Raw genomic sequence first — 21,441 nt, forward strand, 5'->3', positions numbered from 1 at the left:
CAATAGGCCAGTCTAGACAAATCCATCTTCTTATTTTGCTTTGAGATCAACAATTTATCTTCTTCCTTTTAGCTTTTTCAGATTAGCCACTTGTGTTCAGTGAGGCAGCTGAAGCTCAGGTACCTGTGAGCCAGCATTTGCACCAGGCCTGAGACAAGACTCCTGCTGCTGCTCCAGGAAGACTCTTTTGGGGACGGCTGTACCCCACTAATATGTCAGCACCTCAAGAGCAAAGCACTTTTCTCCACTAACTGCACTACCAATGTGCCAAGTCATCTGAACACCAGGCTGTGTTGTGTGCAGTAGATAAATCAGCCTATTACACCCAGCCCAGCTCAGACATCCCCAGGATGAGCCACATAAGACCCAGTTCAGTGAAAACAAAGCCTTGGAAAACCTATCTGTCTGGGTATTCAAAGTGTTAATCAGCCTGAAAAACAAGCCCCTAAGTCTGTGTGTTAATTTGCTATTTAAATTGAAAACTTTTTATTCCATGTCTGCCATGTCTGGCACAAGGCTGTCCTGGGCGTTACTACAATAAAAAATAATTTGGAAAATAATCCTATTGTTCCAGTCACACCCATGGGAGTTTCATGTGTAGGGAAGTAGGAACATCAGAACTGAGATCTGTTCTGTCATCAGAGAGCTGAGTTTGCCCTTTACAACAGCCGGTTTTGATCCAAGGGCATATTGAGAGCAAGATCAGAAGCTGAGCTAAGGCAGGAGGATGTATCAATAGCTTTAAGGTTAATAAATTCCAACTTGCACTGGCTAAAACTCTTAAAAAACACCATTAGTGTAGCAAACTAGCAATAGCCTTAACAAACACATGTCAATGTCCATGGACGATTAATTTATCACATCTTTCTCTTCCTCACCTCCCTCTCAAGCCAGTCCTTCCCAGTGCCCATAGAAATGAATTGCTCTGAAACACCTCCTGGTTGCCAATGACCAGCCCTTCCAAAGAGCCTCCTCTGCACTAAGTAGAGGCCTCATTGAAACCTCCCTGCAACTATAGCATGGCTTGGATGAGGCACAACAATCTGCTGTACCAGCAGCCTCCTTTTCACCTTCCTCCAGACTCCCACTCTTACACTCTCCTGACTGCACCCGTTCAATGCCATCAAAAATAACTCCACAGCCTCTGCTGTAGCTCAGCTCTGTGCACACAGTAGTCCCAAACCCCTGCTAGTGAGCACCTGACGTTGCCTCACCAAGTTTTAAACTTATTCTTTAGCAGATGGTGTGTTTTAATCACACAGAACCCACTGCACTTTGATACCTGTCTACAGACAGACTGTAAAGAGACAGCAAGAAACTAAATGCTCTACCTAACTATTTTCAATATAAAAGGTTTGTTCTGCTTTTAACACAACTTCCTAAGCTTTCACTGGTTCTGGAAGCAGTTGCCATACCTCATTTCTAGCCAAGAACAATTACTTGTATTCTCCTTTTAAATCCTGCTGCAACCCAGTTTGTTCATTAGAAATAAAAAGAGCTTAAAAAAGAAAGCCTTTCTCTTGTGAACGGAAACACTAACACCTTTCTCTATTATTAAAAAATTCTTGAGCAATCTACAAAACTGTTTTAGTGCCTCAGTGCTTTGGAAGCCTCTGTTTGGAAGGGAGGAGATCTACATTTCAGTATCCAGGTGGAAAATGGGTTTCATTTGGCCAAGTAATAACAGCTGAAAAAAAACCCCTCCATAGCCTATGCATGCACAGTAGATTCCTTAGGAATGATAACACTGCCTTGAAACATTCCCGAGTACACACGTGGGAAACCGGATGGGGAGAAAGCAGCACTGAGCAAGAGAGGGGACAGCAGGAGGTCTGAAGGAGAGATACAGGCATTTGGTCAGAAAAATTCCTACCCTGTTCTGTGCAGAATTGTACAGCAAACTCCACTAGATGGGGGTTTGTAGGGTTTCTTTGGTGATGGTTTAAGTTAAAAGTTGTCTGCCAATGCCAAAGTACGGGGCAACCTAACTGCTCCACCATGGCAAAGTGCAAAACTCCACAGCATAAAGCATTTTAACCACAAATTGGTGAGAGTGCAAACTGATGCCCACAAGTGAACCAAACTCCTAAATCAAACACTTCACTGGCATCCCTCATCATTCTGCTGGGAATGGGAATGTATGGAGTTACTGGTGAGAGGGTCTCAGTCTGTGTGTGCAAAGGAGTGGCTGACACTAAATACATTAAACACACAATACTGACAAAAGCTTGGGGCAAATTCAAGGCAAAACCATTAAAGAGAGATTAACTTTTTTTTTTTCCTCTTCTTCTATTTACACACATTTTTTCCATCAGAGAATGAAGAGTGACACAAATAGCATGCAAGATAAAAGTTAGATTAAAACAAGCAGTTATGACCTGAATTTTATCAATGGGTGACAGTTATTCTGTATTTCTGGTACCTTTTTCATAGTTTGGGAAGAACAACTGGGGGAAAACCAGCAAACTGTGAGTGACACACAGCAACAATTTGTGTTTATTATTGCACTAGGTATGTACACAAACAGCCCTCACACACAACAGCTCAAACTTGTTTGTGGTTTTTCCTCCCTCGTAGAAACATGCATGAGAGCTTTCCCATCCACCTTTCACTACAGTTTGGAGACATTTTTCCATGCATTGTCTCAGAAAAGGAGAGTGCCAGACTGGGCCACCCTGGAAGCAAAGCCAGCAGCTGCCATTGCCAGAGCACTCACTTGAGGTTTTCTAAGGAGGTATAGAGGGATATATGAACACTGCAGTGCTGAGCATCACATTAAATGGCTGTGGCAGACTTGCATCACAGCAGAAACGGTTTGAGTTTCACTTGAAACCACTCTCATTCACAAATCAAAAAGGGTGGTGGAACCTCAGAGCATGAAGTGATGGAACAACTCTTGAACTGGTTCCCCTTGGTGGAGGTATGGGAACAGCCTGTTCACCTATCCAGCTGTTACTGGCAACGTTTGAGCCACAAGCCCATGGGAAGTGTGTGATTCCAGTCAAATGCTTGTATGGGGTTTGGTGTTGATCTTTGTGGTGGTGTTTTTTGGTTGGTTGGTTAAAAAAAATCCACCTCACAGCACCCCCCACACATCAGAGCTCATGGAGGTGCCCTGCAAAGCCAACCCTGCTTCCATAGGGATCCTGAGATCCAATCCATCACCCAGGCAAAGGCAGCACAAGATGACTCCCAGGCTCAGCCAGCTGAAATGTCCGACACAAATCAACCCAGTTTCTAGCTGCATTCAAGAGACAAGCTGGGATGACTCCTATAGTTTCCACATTCCCACTTTTCTCCTCCTTCTTCCCAGCCACTGTAGAGATACACAGCTTCACCCTAACCTTCTTGAAAGTTATGCAGCAACTTCTCCAAATGGTACCTGGGAGCTGAAAGTTTACCTTCAGCAAAATTCCACAGTCATTTGCAGAAGCTACTTTGAAAACCTTCTAGTTCAGATGCCAAGAACCACTTGGCAAGGCCTGACAGACATAATTAGAGAGCCTGATTGTTTCAAAGGACATTACCCAAGAAAATTAGTATGTTGCTGCGGTTCTTGAAATAAATTTACAATGGGTTTGGTTGCAGAGGTCTTGCAAGGGTTTTAGCAGACTTTTAATTACAGTATCAGGCCTCAAGTATTTTTCTAGTGCTTGGCAATATGAGATCCTATTATTTCTGCTTGCAATGCACACTCATTCAAAGCTTATCCACAGGCCGACAGCCTAAGAATTCCTACCACTCTGTAATCCAAAGTTTTTGTATCATTTGTGATATACATTAGTGACTTCCAGTAACAGCTGCCCCAGAGACAGCATTTTACTGTGTGATAGTTTAAACCCTTTGGCTCAGTGCTGTATCCTGAAATACACTGCAGGGAGGCTATAGCTTTTGCTGCAGGTTATGCTGATTTACAGCAGCATTAAGCCAAGCACTGTAACATCCTACAGAGCCAATTTGCCTTTTTGCTCTCTGCTGTACTTCAGATGGGAACAGGGGAAGTTTGCAGCATCACAGCCCAGAGCTGCCTTTCTCCAAGGCTGGTGCTCTTGAGTCACACCCATTGCCACAGGCATTTGTGCCCTGAGCATAAAGCAGCAGTCAGTGCTGCTTCTAAAGGTATGTCCAGGCTCCCAGAAACCACCCTGGGGACAGGAAAGCCCCTGAGCCTTGTGCCATCAGCCAGCCCTCTGCTACTGGCCAGTCCAGTCTGCCCTGCTCAGCACCTCCCTCTCCCACCCCTCAGCATCTCCTGCAAACTAACCCTTCTCTGCAGAGCTCAGGCAAAGACTTACTCCCAAAGACCAGTTTCAGTCATTCAGACTCAGAGAGGTACAGTAAACAGGGAGCAATGACCTCTATTCTGTAAGAGTGGAAGTTTATACAAGAGCCAAGTATTATCATTCACAGATTTATTATAAACTTCAGCATAAATTCATATACAATACTTTGGATTTTGTAGCTTTCCCTCTAAGATATAACCACACCCTCATGAAATACTCCCCAGAGCCTTCCTTTACATGAAGGGAAGTATTACTATTCCCATTTTATTTAGGGGAAAGAAAAGAGAGAGAACTTGCAAGTCTCAGTTCCCAGACTCTGTGCTGCTCTATAGAATATATATTGAGCATTTAAGGAAATAGTCTTTGTCTTGGGAAAGAGGGTGGAAAACAAAGCCTTATGAATCAGCCAGCTAATAATTAAAAGCAACTAAATCCAGATCACTTTAAGCTGCACATGAGAATCTGAACTTCTCAGATGCTGAATTCCTCTGCCGACCAGAAAAGCCAGGGTCACTTGCCCAGCTGGTCACTATTGTTCTGTCCAATAAAGTTCTGGCAGGAATGCATGTTTAACAAAATACAGAGATTAGGCATAGCAAAGAATGCAGCTCCCCCCTCAGTGTTTAGGTTAGCAGGGTTTGCCATGTTGAAATACTGAAGCTTAAGCATATCAGATTTTCTCTGTCCTGTACTGCTGGTGCCAGTGACAGACACAAGCTGACAGCTCGCTTCTCAGGGGCACTGCCATTTTAGCTCTAAGTTTATTAAAAGCTGCATAAAAAGTTCACCTCAAATCTGCAGTGACCACAAATTAAATCAGTGTTTTCTTGGAGATGCAGAATCACAATGGAGAAAAGCTCTCTGTACCTCCCCACATGCCAGAAACTTTTGAAGGGCAATTTAAACCAAGCCAGAGATTCAAGGGACCAGATTTTGAGACCCTTGCAACAAGGTAGCTCATTTTTTAAGTGTTTTAGGACAGCCTGAATTTCCAAAAGGAAACTTAACACCCAGTGACAAAATACAGCATCAGAATGACAATGACCTTCCTAACATCTGCCTTAGTCTAGCTCTCTGTCAAGAACTTTTTAGCTCAATTTACAACAAGGGACAACACAGGACTAGAGCAAGACATAAATGTCACAAGAACAAGTCATACAGATGATCTGACAGACCATTTGAGATCTTGCAGGAACACAGCTTTTACTAAACCAATGCTATGCACAAAGCAGCTCTGATACCTCAACTGGGCCAAGAATTTCTCAGCTCAAAGAAGAATTATATTAAATGGACAGATATTTGAGACTCCTAAGTAGATTTGCAATGGATATAGTCCTTGGAGAACTGCATACAAGAAGGTTATAAATAGTCTGGATTTACCTCAAAGTTAGTGGGTTATATTCAGAGATACCAAGGATTCCTAAGTTCCCCCGCAGGGGTACAGTAGCTCATGCTGGGTGAAGTTGTGGTTCATAGGTAGGAAGCATCTAAGATCCTGTTACCATGGCAGTCTCTCCTCTCTTTCTCCTTTCACAGAAAGCTGAAATATCATTTTCTGTCAGAACCACACAGCAAATCTGGAACAGGTACAGCTGAGATACAGACCAGCTGACAGGCACATCTAGGAGTTCCTTCTGGAAGGGCCTTTTTGACTCATCCTAGCACAGCAACAGAAACCTTATTTTAGCTGGTCTTGCTTTCACTGCCACTGAAAATGCAAACAACAACATCTGAACAAGATACAGTGGTGAGACAAGCAGCCAGACAGCCCACATCGAGCAGGGTTGCAGAAACCAGACAGGTTCTGGGGAAACACAAGACAGAATCGGGCAAGAAGAAAGCCAGGAAGCCAGGCAACCCGATGCAGGAGCAAGAGAAGTACCCTCAGATTAAAAAGTCTTTTTCTTTAGGGAAAACACAAGCAGGATCTCCCTTGGGTTGAAGTGTTAAATTCATGTGGGGAGAGCTGTCACCCATTGCTGCCTCAGACGAGGATTTGAAAAAGCTCCCTGTGCTCTGCTGTGTTTACAGCAATAATGAGAGCCCAGAGGAAGGGGTTAGAAACATCTGAGTTTAATAAGAGCTAAGCAGCACACAGCAAAAAAGAAATGTCTGCCCTTCCGTTCAGGGCTACCACACCCCAGCAAGCACCGCCACCCCGGGCCAACAGGAGCCCAGCATGGAGACGTTATGTCATCCATCCAGCAGCCCATCTGCCCCCAGCCCTTCCCCAGGAGCAGCAGCTCAAACCAAGCTGAGAGCTCCCAGCACCACACTCCTGAACAACTAAGCAAAGTCCTGTAGGGAAAAAGCAGATGTTGATTGACCCCAGGCACAAAACAAGCCAAGGGTAAGAAGGGAAGTTTTTGTGTAGTGCCTTAACTGAGCAGCTCCATCTCACAAGGTCATCCCAACAGGGCAAAAGGAGTATTTAGCTCATTTAGCACCTATGCAGCTGCCTTTTCTTAGTCCTAAACAGCTCTAACATCCAATATGCACAGGGTAAGGGGCATCCTGTTCCCATTTCACACACAGAAAACCAAGAACCTTAGTCCTCAGGTCCTGCAACTGAATTTGCTGTGCCACCTTCCTCACAGTCCGCCCCAAAAACTGTCTTTGCATGAAACTGGCATCTTTCATTAAACACTATATCATATATTACCTTTATAAGGCACACTCTTTCCATGTCTTTGGTCTTTTTATTCCATTAAAAGGCAGAAATCAGGAATCACGTGTGTTGTCCATCTGCAGAGACAAACACACCTCCTCTCCAGAGTGCACATACACACACAGAAGAGGTGGGGGGACATCCAGAAGAAACAGAACTGGACCTGTCCTTAACTCTACAGACTCAGTATAACTTGGTTACACAATCACATCCAGGGAATACTCCCCTGCCTCATGATTTCACTGCACTGGCATTTCTGAGATGCTCTGAGCAAACACATGCCTGTATCCAGCACAAATGCTGCAAAGAATATCACTTCCACCCAGTTCCTAGGGGCAGAAAAAGTGGAATTGATTAAAAAGACATCTGACTACATAACCTGATGTCAATATTGGACATGAATTGGTCCCTTCTCTGCAGTGGTACCTCACTTTAGCTTTAATGTTTTGACAGATGGTTTGTCTGCTCAGCACAAAGGCAGGTGGCTGGATAAGAACAGCCTTACTCAGCTCTGGGAGGATGGACAGGAGACACAAAACAAGCCACAGAGGTAAAGGGAAGAGTCCTAAATAAGAGAATCTCACAGCTACCATCTCTTCTCAGTTTCAAAATCAACTATTATGGTTTTGAGTGGCAGATTCTCTTTCCTAGATAAACTACATCAATATGGAAGAGGAGACTGAACTGCTCCAAACATGAAACATTGTGAAGCTGCCTTCTGCTTTTCTCTCAGAGGCATCCACTGTGTGGGCCTCTGGGTGAAAGCCATTTCTAGACAGATAGAAGAGGCTTCTTTCTTTACCAGAATTAGGACTGACCAACTTTAGAAAGCTGAAAAGGAGTCTGAAATCTGGATCAGCTTCCTATTTGTTGGTCCTCCCCAGAAGATTCAACTATTTTCAAACAGCAAAGCCTAAATATTGCAGGCAATACTTCTACCCAAGCATACTTTTAACTTACACGTCTGTTCAGTTCCAAGAGGAGGAAAACATTACTTGTCAAAACCAGCTAAAGCACCTAAAACATTTAATACATTACTCAGCAACAAACAACCATCTCTGCAAAAAAAAAAGGAGTCAAGGAACAAAACCAACAAGGAACAATATCACAGTTCCTACTCTTGCTGGTTTCTGCAGCATTAGGGACTCTAACCCAGATGAGTGCTACACTATGCATATTTACACTAAGCAAGAGATTTAGTATTATTCAGCTGTATAAAAAGATGAAAAACGTAGGGCAGTTACCAAATTAGTAGCATTGCCCCTTTTTCCAATTTGCAGCTATTATCCTCAATGGAATCTTTGCAATATCTAAGTTGGCACAGGCTGGCTGTATGCTCAAAGATTCAAAATAAACATTATGCCTCAGTGGAAGTAAATTTAAGCACTGTCTAGATCTGCCTAATTAAAAGTGAGTTGAGAGCTTTGTGGATATTTCAGAAATGCTGTTGGATTAATTCTTGTATTATCCTATAGGAAAGGCATCTATGCTTTATAAATCAGTAACATTTCCAGACACACTGGAGGTCTGATGCAGAAAAGGGTCCATTACCCTGACCCAGAAGACCTAAGGCACTCTCTGCTTTCAGTTCTTAATCCTTATCTGAAAGTCATTCTTCATTTTCCCCCCTTTATCAAGACACAGCCCAAGAAAACAAAGATGTGAGTAAATATTCTATGATCCCAGTGTCACAGAACCACTCCCCAAGCACAGCTGTGACATTTCTAACCTGACCTGTTTCCACCAGCACTTTAGCACCCCAACAAGCTCAGCTTTGTGAAAACTGAAAAATAAGGATTATTGAAAGAAACATTTGTTAATTTATCCAAGGGGAGCACAAGCTCACTGGCACCCATTGTTTTGCCTTTCTGCTCCCTTTGGTTTTTCCCCTCAAGCTGGTAAATGAAACCTACCTAAGAGAAAATTATTCACACAAGCAGCTGGAAAGGCAGGACAGTAGATTTCCTACAGGAATACAATTTACTGCAGTAGCTACAATCACATCTGGTATTTCAAAGCCATTCCAGTGTCACCAGACCCTCAGACAACCATTGGCTCCACTGCTAATTGCATTGCAAAGTTACAGCCCTGAACCCCACGAGTCAGATGAAGATCATATGGCTGCAGAGTCCAGGGAACAAACACCAAATAGTTCCAGGGTCTGGTGATGAGCTCAAGACCTTCTGACCTCTTGGTTACCTGGGTCGGGCACTTCAAAGTGGAATTAGAGCAGAGGACTCAGCATGACACAAATCCCAGTTTGTTTGCTTGACATCCTCTCAGTCCATAGCAAACCAGGGACCTCAGGCAATGAGCAGACAATTAGGTGATGGAGAGAATGACTCAGAGAGCCAGATCCTGTCACTAAAAGGAGAGAGAACCACATTTGGCCAATATGTATAGTTTTGTATTCCACACCCACTTAAGAGTCACGAAAGGTTCAGAATTTGAGGCTGAAATAAGGCTCAAGTCATCTTTCTCTAATGAGGAGAGAATTAATAAAAATCCATCAGGAAAACTCCAGATACACATTCTGAAAGGATTCTGACAGACTGCATAAATAGGGATATTTATTCATAGATGGCCTTTTACTATTAAGAACAGGCTTCTATTGCATAAAGAGACTCACAGTTACTCACAAGAATTAAAACCTCACCTAAGAGGCTGGAGGTTGCTACACTACAGTGCATTTGTTCTGGGGAGGATCATTTCCAGCCCAGCACAGATGTAGCTGTAGGCCCAGGCACAACACAGGCAGTTATCCTGGACAGAACACATCTACCTGCAAGAGGCCCACACAGACATCTTGAGAGCCAGACATTCAAGTGACCTGTTGGGAAATTGGTAGCCTCAAGGAATAATTGGCAACATATTTCAAGCACCAACACTTTGGGATTCTCAGGGAAGCAAGACAAGCTGCAGTAGTGGAAATCTGATGTCTGTTTAAATATCATTCCCACATCAAAGCAGCTCACTGAGCATGTTTAACTATTCCATGGAATCCATGGCAAAATATGGAGTAAACCATTGGTGGAGGAGCAACTGGAACCCAGGTCTTGCTCTTCTGGGCTGTGCTTTGAGTCACAGCATGAAATGGCTAAAGGCCACCTGGCCTTCCATGTCAAAGCCTCTGCCTTTTACAGCTACCAGATACTACTTTCCTCTCCATATCCATCCTCAAGAAACATCAGTGCTGTAGGAAGCACTGGGAATTACTGTGACCAAACCTGCAATTACCAGTAGAATGTGGATAATACCTATTTGTACAGTCCTGTTATTTGTAACATCATGGTTCTAATGTTCATTAACAGGAGGAAGTTTTTAGGCTGGAGAGTGTTTTGAAGACCGAACTGCCACAGCTGGACTTGCATCCACCCCGGAGGGCTTTTGTGATTGCACTGTAATGATCCCAGGAAAAAAATTATCATCCTACATTGCTTTTGGGTTCATGTTTTGGGATTTTTTTTCAGCCACCTCCATTTCTCATCCAAAGAAGTTTCCTGTCTGAGCCCTGCATCTATTCTCAGAAGCTTCTGACTCTCACAATTAAGTTCACAAGCACTCAATGCATGACTAATTAGAAAGTACAGGAAAATAGAATGAGGAGTTGGGAGAGCACCAACCCCAAAGACAACTAACACAGAAACAGACATTCCTTGACAACTGAGCTACTTCCAGCATGAGAACAAGCTTCCCTTAACTCAGCAAAGCTTCTCAAAGCTTGGAGGACTATTTCTCCTTGGCAGGCAGCCCCTCCATTCTTATGCTTCCAGTAAGGTCCACTTCCCATTCATTGCCTTAACATAGCAGCAAGTTCAAAATGCATGCACTGAATGGGAACTTCAAGCTAAACTGTGAGGCTGTTGCAGTCTGTGCAATGCAAACAGACACTGCTGCCTGGATTTCAGTCACCAGCACCTGCACATCAGAAGTTCATTTCAAGCACATGCAAAGATAGACTGCAAGTGTCTTTGGTCTAATAATCAAGACCTGTTAACTGAAGCCAAGCAGAAACTAAAATATTCATTAAAGGAAAAAAAAAAAAGGAAACAAATAATACACCATTCCTCCAGAACAAGTATTCCATGGCTTCACTTTGAAGAATGTGAATAACCATATTTTTTCCTCCAAATTTCCCTTCACCACCACCCCAAGTGTTTTACAGGGCTCAGGGCCTTATTTTTCTGGCAGGAAATATGGTCAGCAGTTCTCAGAGCCTCAGAAGCCCATCTTTGAGCCAGACTGCAACCTAGATACCAAGGGATATATCAGCACAAAGGACTACAGAAACTTCTCCCCTTGGAGAAATACAATTCTTATGACAAGTTAATTTTTAGAAAATCGATAGCAGATTCCCAAACAGCTCAATCACTTGTTGATCAAGGACAGGAAAAGACAAGTGCAGAAATATGGTGTGTCCTGTATCAAGGAAACCTGTCAGCTGTACAGCATCTCATCAGTATGTGCTGCAATGTACCAACACCTGGAGCTGCAGCACAAACTTTCAAGGCTCTGTCCCTGCTTATTTATGACTCAGTAGAGTGCCAGAAGTCACTGGACAAAGCACACACTGGGAAGGTTGAAGAACAGAAAGTGAGAATGGCCATATAGTGTCATTAATAGCAATCACCTTCCCACCATCTTGTTTTTCCAGGGCAGAGGCCAGAAAGCTTTGCTATGATGGAGCTGCTGTTGCTTCACATAATTCAGGTGCTACCAAGATCCCATGTTTCAATAGCAAAAGGGACAACATAAAAACCTGTCTATACCAGTCTGAATCAGTCCTTGAAAAAAGACTTTACACCCATATAGATTAATGTCAGACACGGAGCAAAAAGCCTCACTCCTCTCATGGACCATATTAAATCCAGAAAAGTCCAGCTATCCCAACCTGAAGCTGCACCCGGCAGGAGACTTCCCTCAAAGGTCCAACACTGTGGCTGGAGAAAGTTTTCCCACAGAGATTTTCCCATCAGAAAGTGAAGCTGTTAGACATTTGCCAACAACAAAACTTCACCACTCAAGGGGAAATTAAAACATACAAAGATTGCTTCAACGTATGATATTTGACTGAGCACTTGAATTTTTCTTTCACAACATCCACTGGTGATTTTTTCCTCGCTTCAATTTTTTACTTCCCTGTCTGCAATAAACTAGAATAGGAGATTCTCCCAAGGCAAAGTTCCCTCGGGCATAAAAAATAAATTTAAAAAAATCTACCAGCTTTCCCCAACACTATTGTTTAAATCAGGTTTATGTGGTTTGACACAACACTTTGTAGACTTGGAGAGAGACATGTTCCCCTGACAAAGCATCAGCTATCCAAACCACTGAGGCACAGGAAAACTGGGAAAGAGTGGGAACTGGGGAAGGTCTTTGGTGAGCAGAGTCCACATTCATGTAAGCGTGGTAGCTCTGAACAAAGATCTGCAGGCTAATAGATATGTAAGACAAATGACATGTGGTTCTCATTGCAGCTCATGCTTTGGGAAGGGGGTACCTTGGAAGAGATCCAGCTTGGATAGGTTTATCCCATTACTCTCCTGTAATTTTCTGCCGTTTCAAACCCTTTGACAGTTGCTGTAGTTTAACATCACACCCCCTGCAGCCCCAGGTCTGTCTGACAGCGCAGCGGACAAAGCCACCTCCCCCCGGGGGGAAATCCGCACCATATGCGAGCCCCATGCAAGGCACAGGGCTGGTGCTCGCCCCTGTACCCCCGACACGGAAATCCACGGTGTCCATGCTTTTTCCCAATCCCCAGCCCAAATAAGCGGTGCTAACAGCAGCACAACTCACGCAGACTAGGTATTAGCAAGGGAGGAGGAAAAGAGGTAGAGACAGGATGGACGAGCCCTGAATATTAAATCTCAAGTCCCCATTTGAGGGAATGACAGGGGGGAAAAAAAGAAAAAAGTGTAATTCAAGAACAACTGGAATCAGGTTAAGCCACTCTCTTGCTTTATACAGTGCAGCTCATTCATCTGAACAGCTGTTTCACCTCTAGAGAAATACCCAGAGAAAACAGAGGGGAGGGGGAGAAGCCTAAATTGTTTGCTCTACTGAAGCAGTAAGATACAGTAAATCAAACCTGATTTATATTAAGTTTATAAGAAATTGGGTTGGGGTGGGGGGAGAGGAGAAGAGTGGGAGGTATGGTTTTAAACAGCTACTTGGAAGTTGCAGCTCTTGAAGAGAGATCTGTAATTAAGGGCTTTCCTTTGTTGAGCTGAACAAGTTTCTCCTCGCAGCCGAGGGCTATAACAGTTCCCTCTGCCGGCATCCCCAGTGTCCCGGCTCCGGAGGTTTTCCTGCTCCGGCTGCGCACTGCGCACGGACGCGCAGCCCCGGCAAAGCCCCTTCCCCTCCCCGGCGGGCTGGGCGCGGCAGGGGGAGACTTTGCGGGTGTCATTTACCCAAACTCAGCTCCTCCATTCCCCAGCCGCTCCCTGCCCCAGGAGGCGGACGCTGCTGCGGGCAGGTAGGGAGCGTTCCGCACCCCACTGAGGATGCGGGCAGCCCAGCCCGGCCCTGCACCCTGCGAGGGACCGCTGCCCGTGGCTTTGCCGTGTCCGTTTGTCCCCCCGGAGCCACCGGCGGGGCGCAGCCTCCTCGCCCGGAGGCGGACCCGGTCTTACTCACCGGCGACTGGCGAAGCCGCTGCCCGGCGAGCCAGAGCTCTGCTCTGGGTAGTTGTGCTGCAGGGTTGATGCTGGGAATTGATAGAGGAAGCCGGTGCCCAGCGCGCATCCATGCAGGCAGCAGCACCAGGACAAGAAAAGAGCGAGCTGCATTTTTGCAAGAACGGGGATCTCCTACCGCCTCCGCCCTTCCCTCGAACACCGCACGGCAGGCGCGGGGTCACACCGTGCTCCCCCGGCCGGGGTCACGGCGGGATCCCACGGCACGGAGGAGCCCCGGGGCGGGGGGGGCACGGGGTGCCGGGCACACGGGGATGGCTGCTCCGGCTGCCCAAGGGAAGCCCCGACCCTCGGCAAGCCGAGCCCCGGCGGCGGCGGCTGCTGCCCGCGCAGGGGGTCCGGGGCCAGCGCGGCTCGATGCTCCCAGGGCGCACACTCAGCCCCGGATGCCTTTTCAAATTTGGCGAGGTTGGCCCGACTCCGTCAAAGGGGGCGTGGGGCTTCGGCGTTAACCCTTGCCAGGCCTCGCGGCAGACCCCGCTCCGGAGGGGTTCCGTCGGGGCCGGCGCTCAGCCCAGGGCAGGCGAGCCGCGCTCCCGCAGGACACGGAACGCGCCTGGCCCCGGGCACAGCCGGCAGCGCCCCGCGGGCAGGGAGCGCCCGGGGAACCCCAGTCCCCAGCCAAACCAAGGCATCACCGACACACTGCAGAAATCCGTGTGTCTCCCCGGTTAACCGAGGGCCAGGTCGAAGGGAACGCACCGCTCAGCAGTGCAGCCCCAATATCCCAAAGCTGGTGCCACGTTCACAGATAACTTCTGCTGCAGAAGCTACACAGATAAAATAGGAAATAAATCATTTTAAGATCCTTCATTCACAAGGTAAGCAGTGAGAAAGTGATCTCTGCTTTCACTATGTGCATCCTGCTCATTCTGGCATCATTCAGATGGGTACATGGCTTAGTGGTGAACACGACTGTGAGGTTGACTGTTGGACTCGGTGATCTTAGAGATCTTTCCCAGCCTTCATGATTCTATGATTCACACACAAGCGCTCCCTTTGCCACCACTTCCCACAGACTCCCTTGGCTTATCACCTAGGATGGCCCTGAACTTGAAGAATTGCAGTCAGCCCCAGGCAGGAGGATTATTTTTGCAGTTGTAGAAGCATGTGGGTGTTTCACAATGGTAACACCCCAAGAAGGAAGGCAGCAGCAAGGCTCCCTCTCTGTATAGCAACTGAGTCTCTGTTTAAAACCCTTGTACATCCCCCATTTGGCACCAGTGCCACAACCCCATTTGCTGGCTCAGTGTCCCCTTCCCAGCTCAGAGGAACCTGGGCTATTGCAGTTCAATGACTGGACAAGCAACATCTCTGCCCCAAACACCTCAAGGAGAGATTTAATTTTTAAGATGACACAATTGTCTTTCTAAATTTTTTACCCTCAAATCTTGCAAGCTCTCAACACCCCATCTGCACCTTCACTGTGCAGTCAGCCAAAGACTGCAAGCAGTGCCACTGAAAGCAGGTCTCTTGCTGGGGTATTCTAGGGGCCCAGGGCCTCCCCGTGGGGCTCTGCAAAGGCAGAGACCCTCTTCTCTCAAGGGCAATACAATCTCTGCAAGATGCTGCAGCTGAAAAATGTTCACTACAAGACACTGGGAAAATCCAGGATCTTGTATCTGGCATTTGCCCCCAGCCACAGGTGAGCAGCCACCCCTTCCCCCACAGTGCCCACCTCTCTGTGCACACAGAGATAAATAGCCCCTGGCTGGAGCCTGTAACCAGACAAGTTTAGACTGCAAATGAGGCACCAGGTTTTTAAACAGCCGCTGTCATTAATCACTGAAGCAAATCGCACAAGGAGGCAGAGATGCAGTTTGCACTGCAGCTCAGCACAGCCTCCCAGGGCTGCCCCAGACCCAGAGCTGGGGCAGGCAGTGGACCAGCCCTCTCTGAGCCTAAAGGGATCTAAAAGTTCTGTTCCAGTAACACTGGACTGTGAGGCCCACTCAAAAACAGGCATTATTTATTTACAAAAAGCCCTCAGTGCGTGAAGCTGGGACATAACAGGGCCCTCTGTCCCCAGCCCTGGCTCAGGGCAGCCTGAGCACTCTTCCTTTTATACTCCCCTCACCTCCAGCAAGGGAAACATTTTCCCTTCTCTCACTCCCAAGAAAGCACACAGCTCCCAGAAACTCACCCTAGGATGTTCAGCCTTTCAGACATGCTGCTCAGAGTCAGTCCTCAGGAAACCTCTGCTCAGCTTAACAGGGCAACAAAAGAAGAGACTTACTCTGCTCTTCCCTCTAAGCTGGACTACAAACCACTCCAAATTCAGCCTTCACCTAGGAAAGGAGTCAGGAAGAGCAAAACAGTTCTTAAGGCAATTCTCTAAGAACCCCTTTCCCCTCAGTCTGGGTGCTCATCTTCAGCTCCATCTGCACAAAGTGGATGGAGCTGGACCTCCACCCCAGCAGTTTGTTGCAGCACCAGACTGAGTGCTGAGGGCAGGGTTCAGCCTTTTGTCCCAATCATACCTCCCTCTCCTGACAGGCTCAGATTGATCATTACAGATATTTAACAACACCGAAGAGCAGTAGCTTTCTGACCCATTCTCCTGGCCTGGGTTGGACCCTTCAGAAGCTCTTTGTAGTCTTCAAGTCTTAACTTTCCAAAAACATTTTATTTTCAGCTGCATGGAAAATTTGCTGCTTCAGCCTTCACTGATTTTGCAAGACCCTAGGAGATATTAAACACAGGTGATTAGACAAGACATGATTCTGGCAAATTATTAGAGACATCTGTAGGAAGCAAATGGTCTTCCTATTTCATGAACTGAGAGACTGGAGACCAGAGGTCAAATGACTTTGCTCAAGACTGTAAAGAGCTAAAGGCAGAGCCAGAAACAGAGCTCAGATCTCCAGACTCCCATTACTTCTGCCATGTCCTTAATGCACATTTGCTTCTATTCTGTATGGCTGATTTAAAATGAAAATGAAGAATTGACTTCCAAGCTGTTTCTGGAAAGAGAGAAGAAAGGGTGATATTGTCTACTGTAAGGGGAGAATTAAAGATGACATTTCATTTTAGTCCTTTGGATATGCGTAATATAATCAAACACAATAGCAGTAATAAATGAATATTTTTTCTCCCCATGGTGCTTACGAGTGCAACATATTCTAACAATTTCTCAAAACTATGTTGATAAATTGGAAACACAGTGATGGAGGTAACAAAGACAGCCAACAAAAACATAATCCCTTCAATTTATCAGAGGGACTGGCTTTGAGAAGAAAACCCTTGAAATCTGAACAGTCCTATTCTTATAAACCAGACGTAACATATTTAAAATAGAAAGCTACGCTTTGTATGCCTGTTAATTAAAGATTTGCCCAGGCAAGCAGAGCTAAATAAATAATTTGGATGCATTTCACCAATTCAGTTCAAGATGGAAGGGGCAGATGCACACTGGAAAGCCACAGTGCAGAGCAGCACAGGGGGAAGTAAGTAAAAAGGTAAGGGGCAGGTTTTCACTTACCAACCTTGTGAACTCTGCTGTCATAAAGAAGAAATGCTTGGAGGGCTGTCCTCCTGCACTCTGCTCACCTGCAATGCAAATGCCAGCCTTACACTGTCATGTCAGAAGGATAATCCATTGGACATAAATCATGTGGGCACACGGAATGTGTTTCAGCTTCCCAGTCCACTGGGCAAACCTGAGACTTAAGACATCAGAAACTGTTCTGAGAAAATATCCATCATTTCTGTAACCATACAAACCCTGCATGCAAGCTCACCAATAAATTAAGTGATGGAAAATACAGACATTAAAAGGAATAATCAAAGTTTATTCTGATTTTTGTTCAGTTGAAAGGGAAAAACTGGAATGATACAGCAAAAGAGGGATCTGTGGCACAAAGAGATGGAAAAGCACTGTAAGCTGACTACAGCTCCACAACCTAAATGCCATCTCAACTCTTCAGCACCACTTAGAGTATTACAAAAGTGAGTAATTAGCTGAAAAAGAAAAGTCACAACGTTGTTAGAATCATGGCAAACAAATTTTGAAAGGCCAATCCCTAGGATTTTTCAAGTGCACTTTTCATGTGGATGCTAAGAAGAGACCAAAGAAAAAGCGGCTTTGTTCTGGTTGATAAAACCTGGAGGAGCTTTAGAATTATGAAGTGTCCTTTTGAAGCTAGAGTGAAGTCATTGATAAGATCATCTAAACCCAAAAATAATTTAGATAAACCCCTTCTAGCTTCCCAAAACGCCCAGATCATTGTGATACACAAAGCATTCAAGAAGCCTTGGAAAATTGAAAGAGATGGATAAGAGGTTAGCAACAGTAAGAGTTCAAGACCTCCATTATAAATTAAATTATAAGATTACTAAGGTTATTGTAATACGTCTATTACTGGGGAGTCAGACCAAACCTGAGCCAGACTGAAAATTCTATGGGACTGTGGAGGATTTTCTTTTAAGCTAGTAGAGAGGTATTGTGTGGACATTTCTTACATTTGACCTGGAATAAATCAATCACAAGTCAAAATGCAATAGAACTGAAAAAAATCTCACTTACACAAGCAGTTTAGCATACAGCAAACATGATAGACAGTGTTATTGTGTGAAGCATGAGAAATGAGTCAGAAGTCATGAATGGCAAAATTCATTGACCATAGATGAGAACTTTGCCTGAGTGAAGCCCACTTGTGTGGGTATTATAAAGTAATACAAGGGATAAAATAACTCAGATTGAAGCATAATTCAGCAGATGGAAAATGTGATGACTCAACTGATCAGCAAGACAATGCCTATGTCCGGTGGAATTATACATACTCTGAGCATTATCATGTCCTGGGGAAAATGATTTATGTCACCTTTGATGTCAGGCACTGATCTGCACAGGCACAGGGAGTTTGTGGACACACCCTTGATCCATCAGAATCATGAAGAATGCAGCAGAACACAGGTGTGATAAAGACAAGGCAGAAATAGCACCAAGGCTACTGCACTCAGACCTGCCAGAGTAGAAACACATCCAGAAGCAGCCAGGAAGGATTGTAAGAGTTACCTTATCCTCCTTCCTTCTCCCAGTAAGAAGGCAAGATCTGTTATACACAAATTATTGATGGCACAAATTTTTTTTGCCTTGTTATGAAAGACCTCAAGCTAGAAAGTCTCCATGGTCATCTGAAAACAAATTTCAATGTTTGTGCTCGGTTCTGGTAGTTTTTCTTAGCATCCAACCTCATTCTGTTTTACTGTAATTTAAACTCTTAATGTCTTACTTTTTTCATTATGGATGTAGAAAACTGTTCCTCCCCTCATTGAAGAAACTTTTAATTCCTCGAGATACTTTAATAAATGCTTTAATAACATTCCTTGTCTCCTAGAAGAACAACAATGACAGTTTCTTCAGGTCACGTTAGATAGTTCTGCTTCTTTTTGGTATTCTCCTCTGGATGTTCAAATTGGTCTACATCTGTTTTATGGTATCCATGACTTATATTTCTGTGGGATACCACTGCCCTGCTGAGGATTTGCCTTTTTGACATCTGTACATCATTGTTAATCCATGTTCAGTTTGGGATTCTCTACCTTTTCCACAAGACTGCTAGCCTGATATTCCCTCATCCTGTACTTGCTAGTTAAAATTATTCCTGCCAAAGCACAGTGCCCTGCAGTTGTCCTTAATGAGTTTCATCTAATTTTATTCAGATTATATCACCAGTTTGTCAAAATCACTTGAAATTTTAATCCTGCCTTCCAGTACTCTTGCATTCAGTTCCAGCTTTGCCTCATATACAGATTTAATAAGTATGCTCTCTCTTCCATCGCTGAGATCACTAAAGAAAACATTGGGAGGTCTGTCTCCATGTCTGTATCCCCAAACCATGATCCTGTTCATTAACTGTTCATTAAACATCATTCAGTCACTGAGGGCTGCCTGCTTGCTTGATGCTGTACAGGACATAAACAGTGATATTAGAAATTCTCCAGACTATGGAGAACCTTGAACTTCTTTGTAACATGCAGTGAGAGCAGCTACCAGAGACTAGGCTGCAATTTTTATTGAAGTCACTGACCATAGGATGTCCAGATTCAGTGGTTTCCCAATGCTTAGCTAATTTGAAAACCTTTCCTGAATCATGGATTCTCTGAATCTCAGAGAAGGAAGGACTTTCATGACCAAAGAATGTCTCAGTTTTGTACTCTGGCCCTTAAATTCTCCTAATTCTCTTAATTTCCCCATGGACATAGGTTGCTTGATTTGAGGAGCCCAATATGAGTGGGAGTCTGAATTTCCCTTCTATACTGTGCAAGTCACATGAGACAGAGTGGGCTCACTCTCCTCCTCACAAGTAAATGCACACAAAACACATACCTAAGGAGTTATGGAAATAAGCACCCTCATCCCAGCTCCTGCACACCTGAGGCACTGCCACCTGCCCTGTGGAACCAAGGAGAACAACTAGTGGGGATGCAAGTGGGGAGACTGGTGTTGCCTTTCATCCACCCAGAAAATCTCAGTGTTCTAACCATATTTTTACAGCTTTTACTGATTTTTTTAAATATCCTAATAACTTTCTCCATGAGCCATGACAACAAAGACTAACCACAATAGTCTGCTTTTCTTTGGCTTTCACAGGTCCCCTTTGGCTTTGGTCCTTCAAAAATCTGTGGGCTGCAAGCTGAAACTTTCTGCACTTGGTCCCATTGTATCCTTGCCCATGTTGGACCTACCACACAGGCTGCAGGACCTTCCTTTTTTGTCCTTGCTGCAGGTGTTTCCCAAAAGTAACACACTGCCAGTGTGGTACTGGCCAACAGTCACAATGCCACTGTCACTCTCCTACCCTCCTTACAGTTCCATCTTCACCTTACCCTGCACATCCAGATTCACAGGGTCCCTCTGTTAACTGATATTACATATTTATTGGAGCATTCACATGGGCCTCTCCCTCCTCTGTCTTCATTCTTTTCCCAAGATCCTATTTTCCACTTTAACTCTTTTTGCTTTCATAGACTTTGTCTGTTTCGATGTGATTAATCTCCTTCACTATTTTAAAATCATTTAAAATCACTGCAAGATCTCTTTTTAAGCAAGAAAATACCAAAGCTCCTCAGTCTTGCTTTATAACTCAGAGCTGAAAGGCACAGTATTACTGTCATTTTCCTTGCTTTATCCCTTAATCATATCCTCCTAAGGTAGAGTGAACAGTACTGAAAAGAGCACTCTCAACAAGAACTCACCAGTGGTTTAGGTAATAACAATAACACCTTTTTGATATATATTCTGTTCTTACTGTAATGCAGCCCAACATCCTGTTCAGTTGTTGGGGTATTTTTATTTTTTTTTTCTACAGCTGTGTGTTAGGCTGGGAGCTCTGGGGATTATTTAAAAGAATATTTTCCAGATTTATCAATTTACCTTCATGAATATTTTGGTCTCCTCATTCCAAGGGGAGCAATCATCCAAGCAAACTCCAGCACCGTTCAGTGGCACTGTCTTGCTCTTTAGCTGGCTCTCTACCCAACCTCCTCTCTTGAACCTGACAGATTCCTCCATGGAAGCAATAAAAAGGCAGCTAAGGTGCTAAATACAAAAGATTGCAGGCATTAAAGGATAAAGTCACTGCAAAGCAATAGGTTCCAAGTATTTCTTGGCTAAGCACATGTACACTTATGCTAGCTTAGGTGTTCACAGTATACTCCATTGTCAGCAATGGATTCCACACCTAATGGGCTTGGTTTCCAAAATCCATCCCTCTTCTAGGGCCTCGCTTCCATTTTTAAATGACCCAAGCTGGAGCTACTAAATTGTGCTTTACAGATATCCAGC

At 44.7% G+C, this 21,441-nt stretch overlaps 1 protein-coding gene across 1 annotated transcript in view; it reads right to left on the reverse strand.

Annotated features, from left to right (window-relative positions):
* COL26A1 (collagen type XXVI alpha 1 chain) overlaps positions 1-13,899 on the reverse strand; it is a 153,534-nt gene extending 139,635 nt beyond the window's left edge. The window contains exon 1 of the mRNA XM_058854748.1: positions 13,594-13,899. Coding sequence (XP_058710731.1) covers positions 13,594-13,745 — 152 coding nt within the window. The 5' untranslated portion in view covers positions 13,746-13,899. The remainder of the gene's footprint in view (positions 1-13,593) is intronic.
* Between the last annotated feature and the right edge of the window lie 7,542 nt (positions 13,900-21,441).

Source organism: Poecile atricapillus, chromosome 21, assembly GCF_030490865.1.
Source record: "Poecile atricapillus isolate bPoeAtr1 chromosome 21, bPoeAtr1.hap1, whole genome shotgun sequence".
In the NCBI taxonomy this organism is placed as follows: domain Eukaryota; kingdom Metazoa; phylum Chordata; class Aves; order Passeriformes; family Paridae; genus Poecile; species Poecile atricapillus.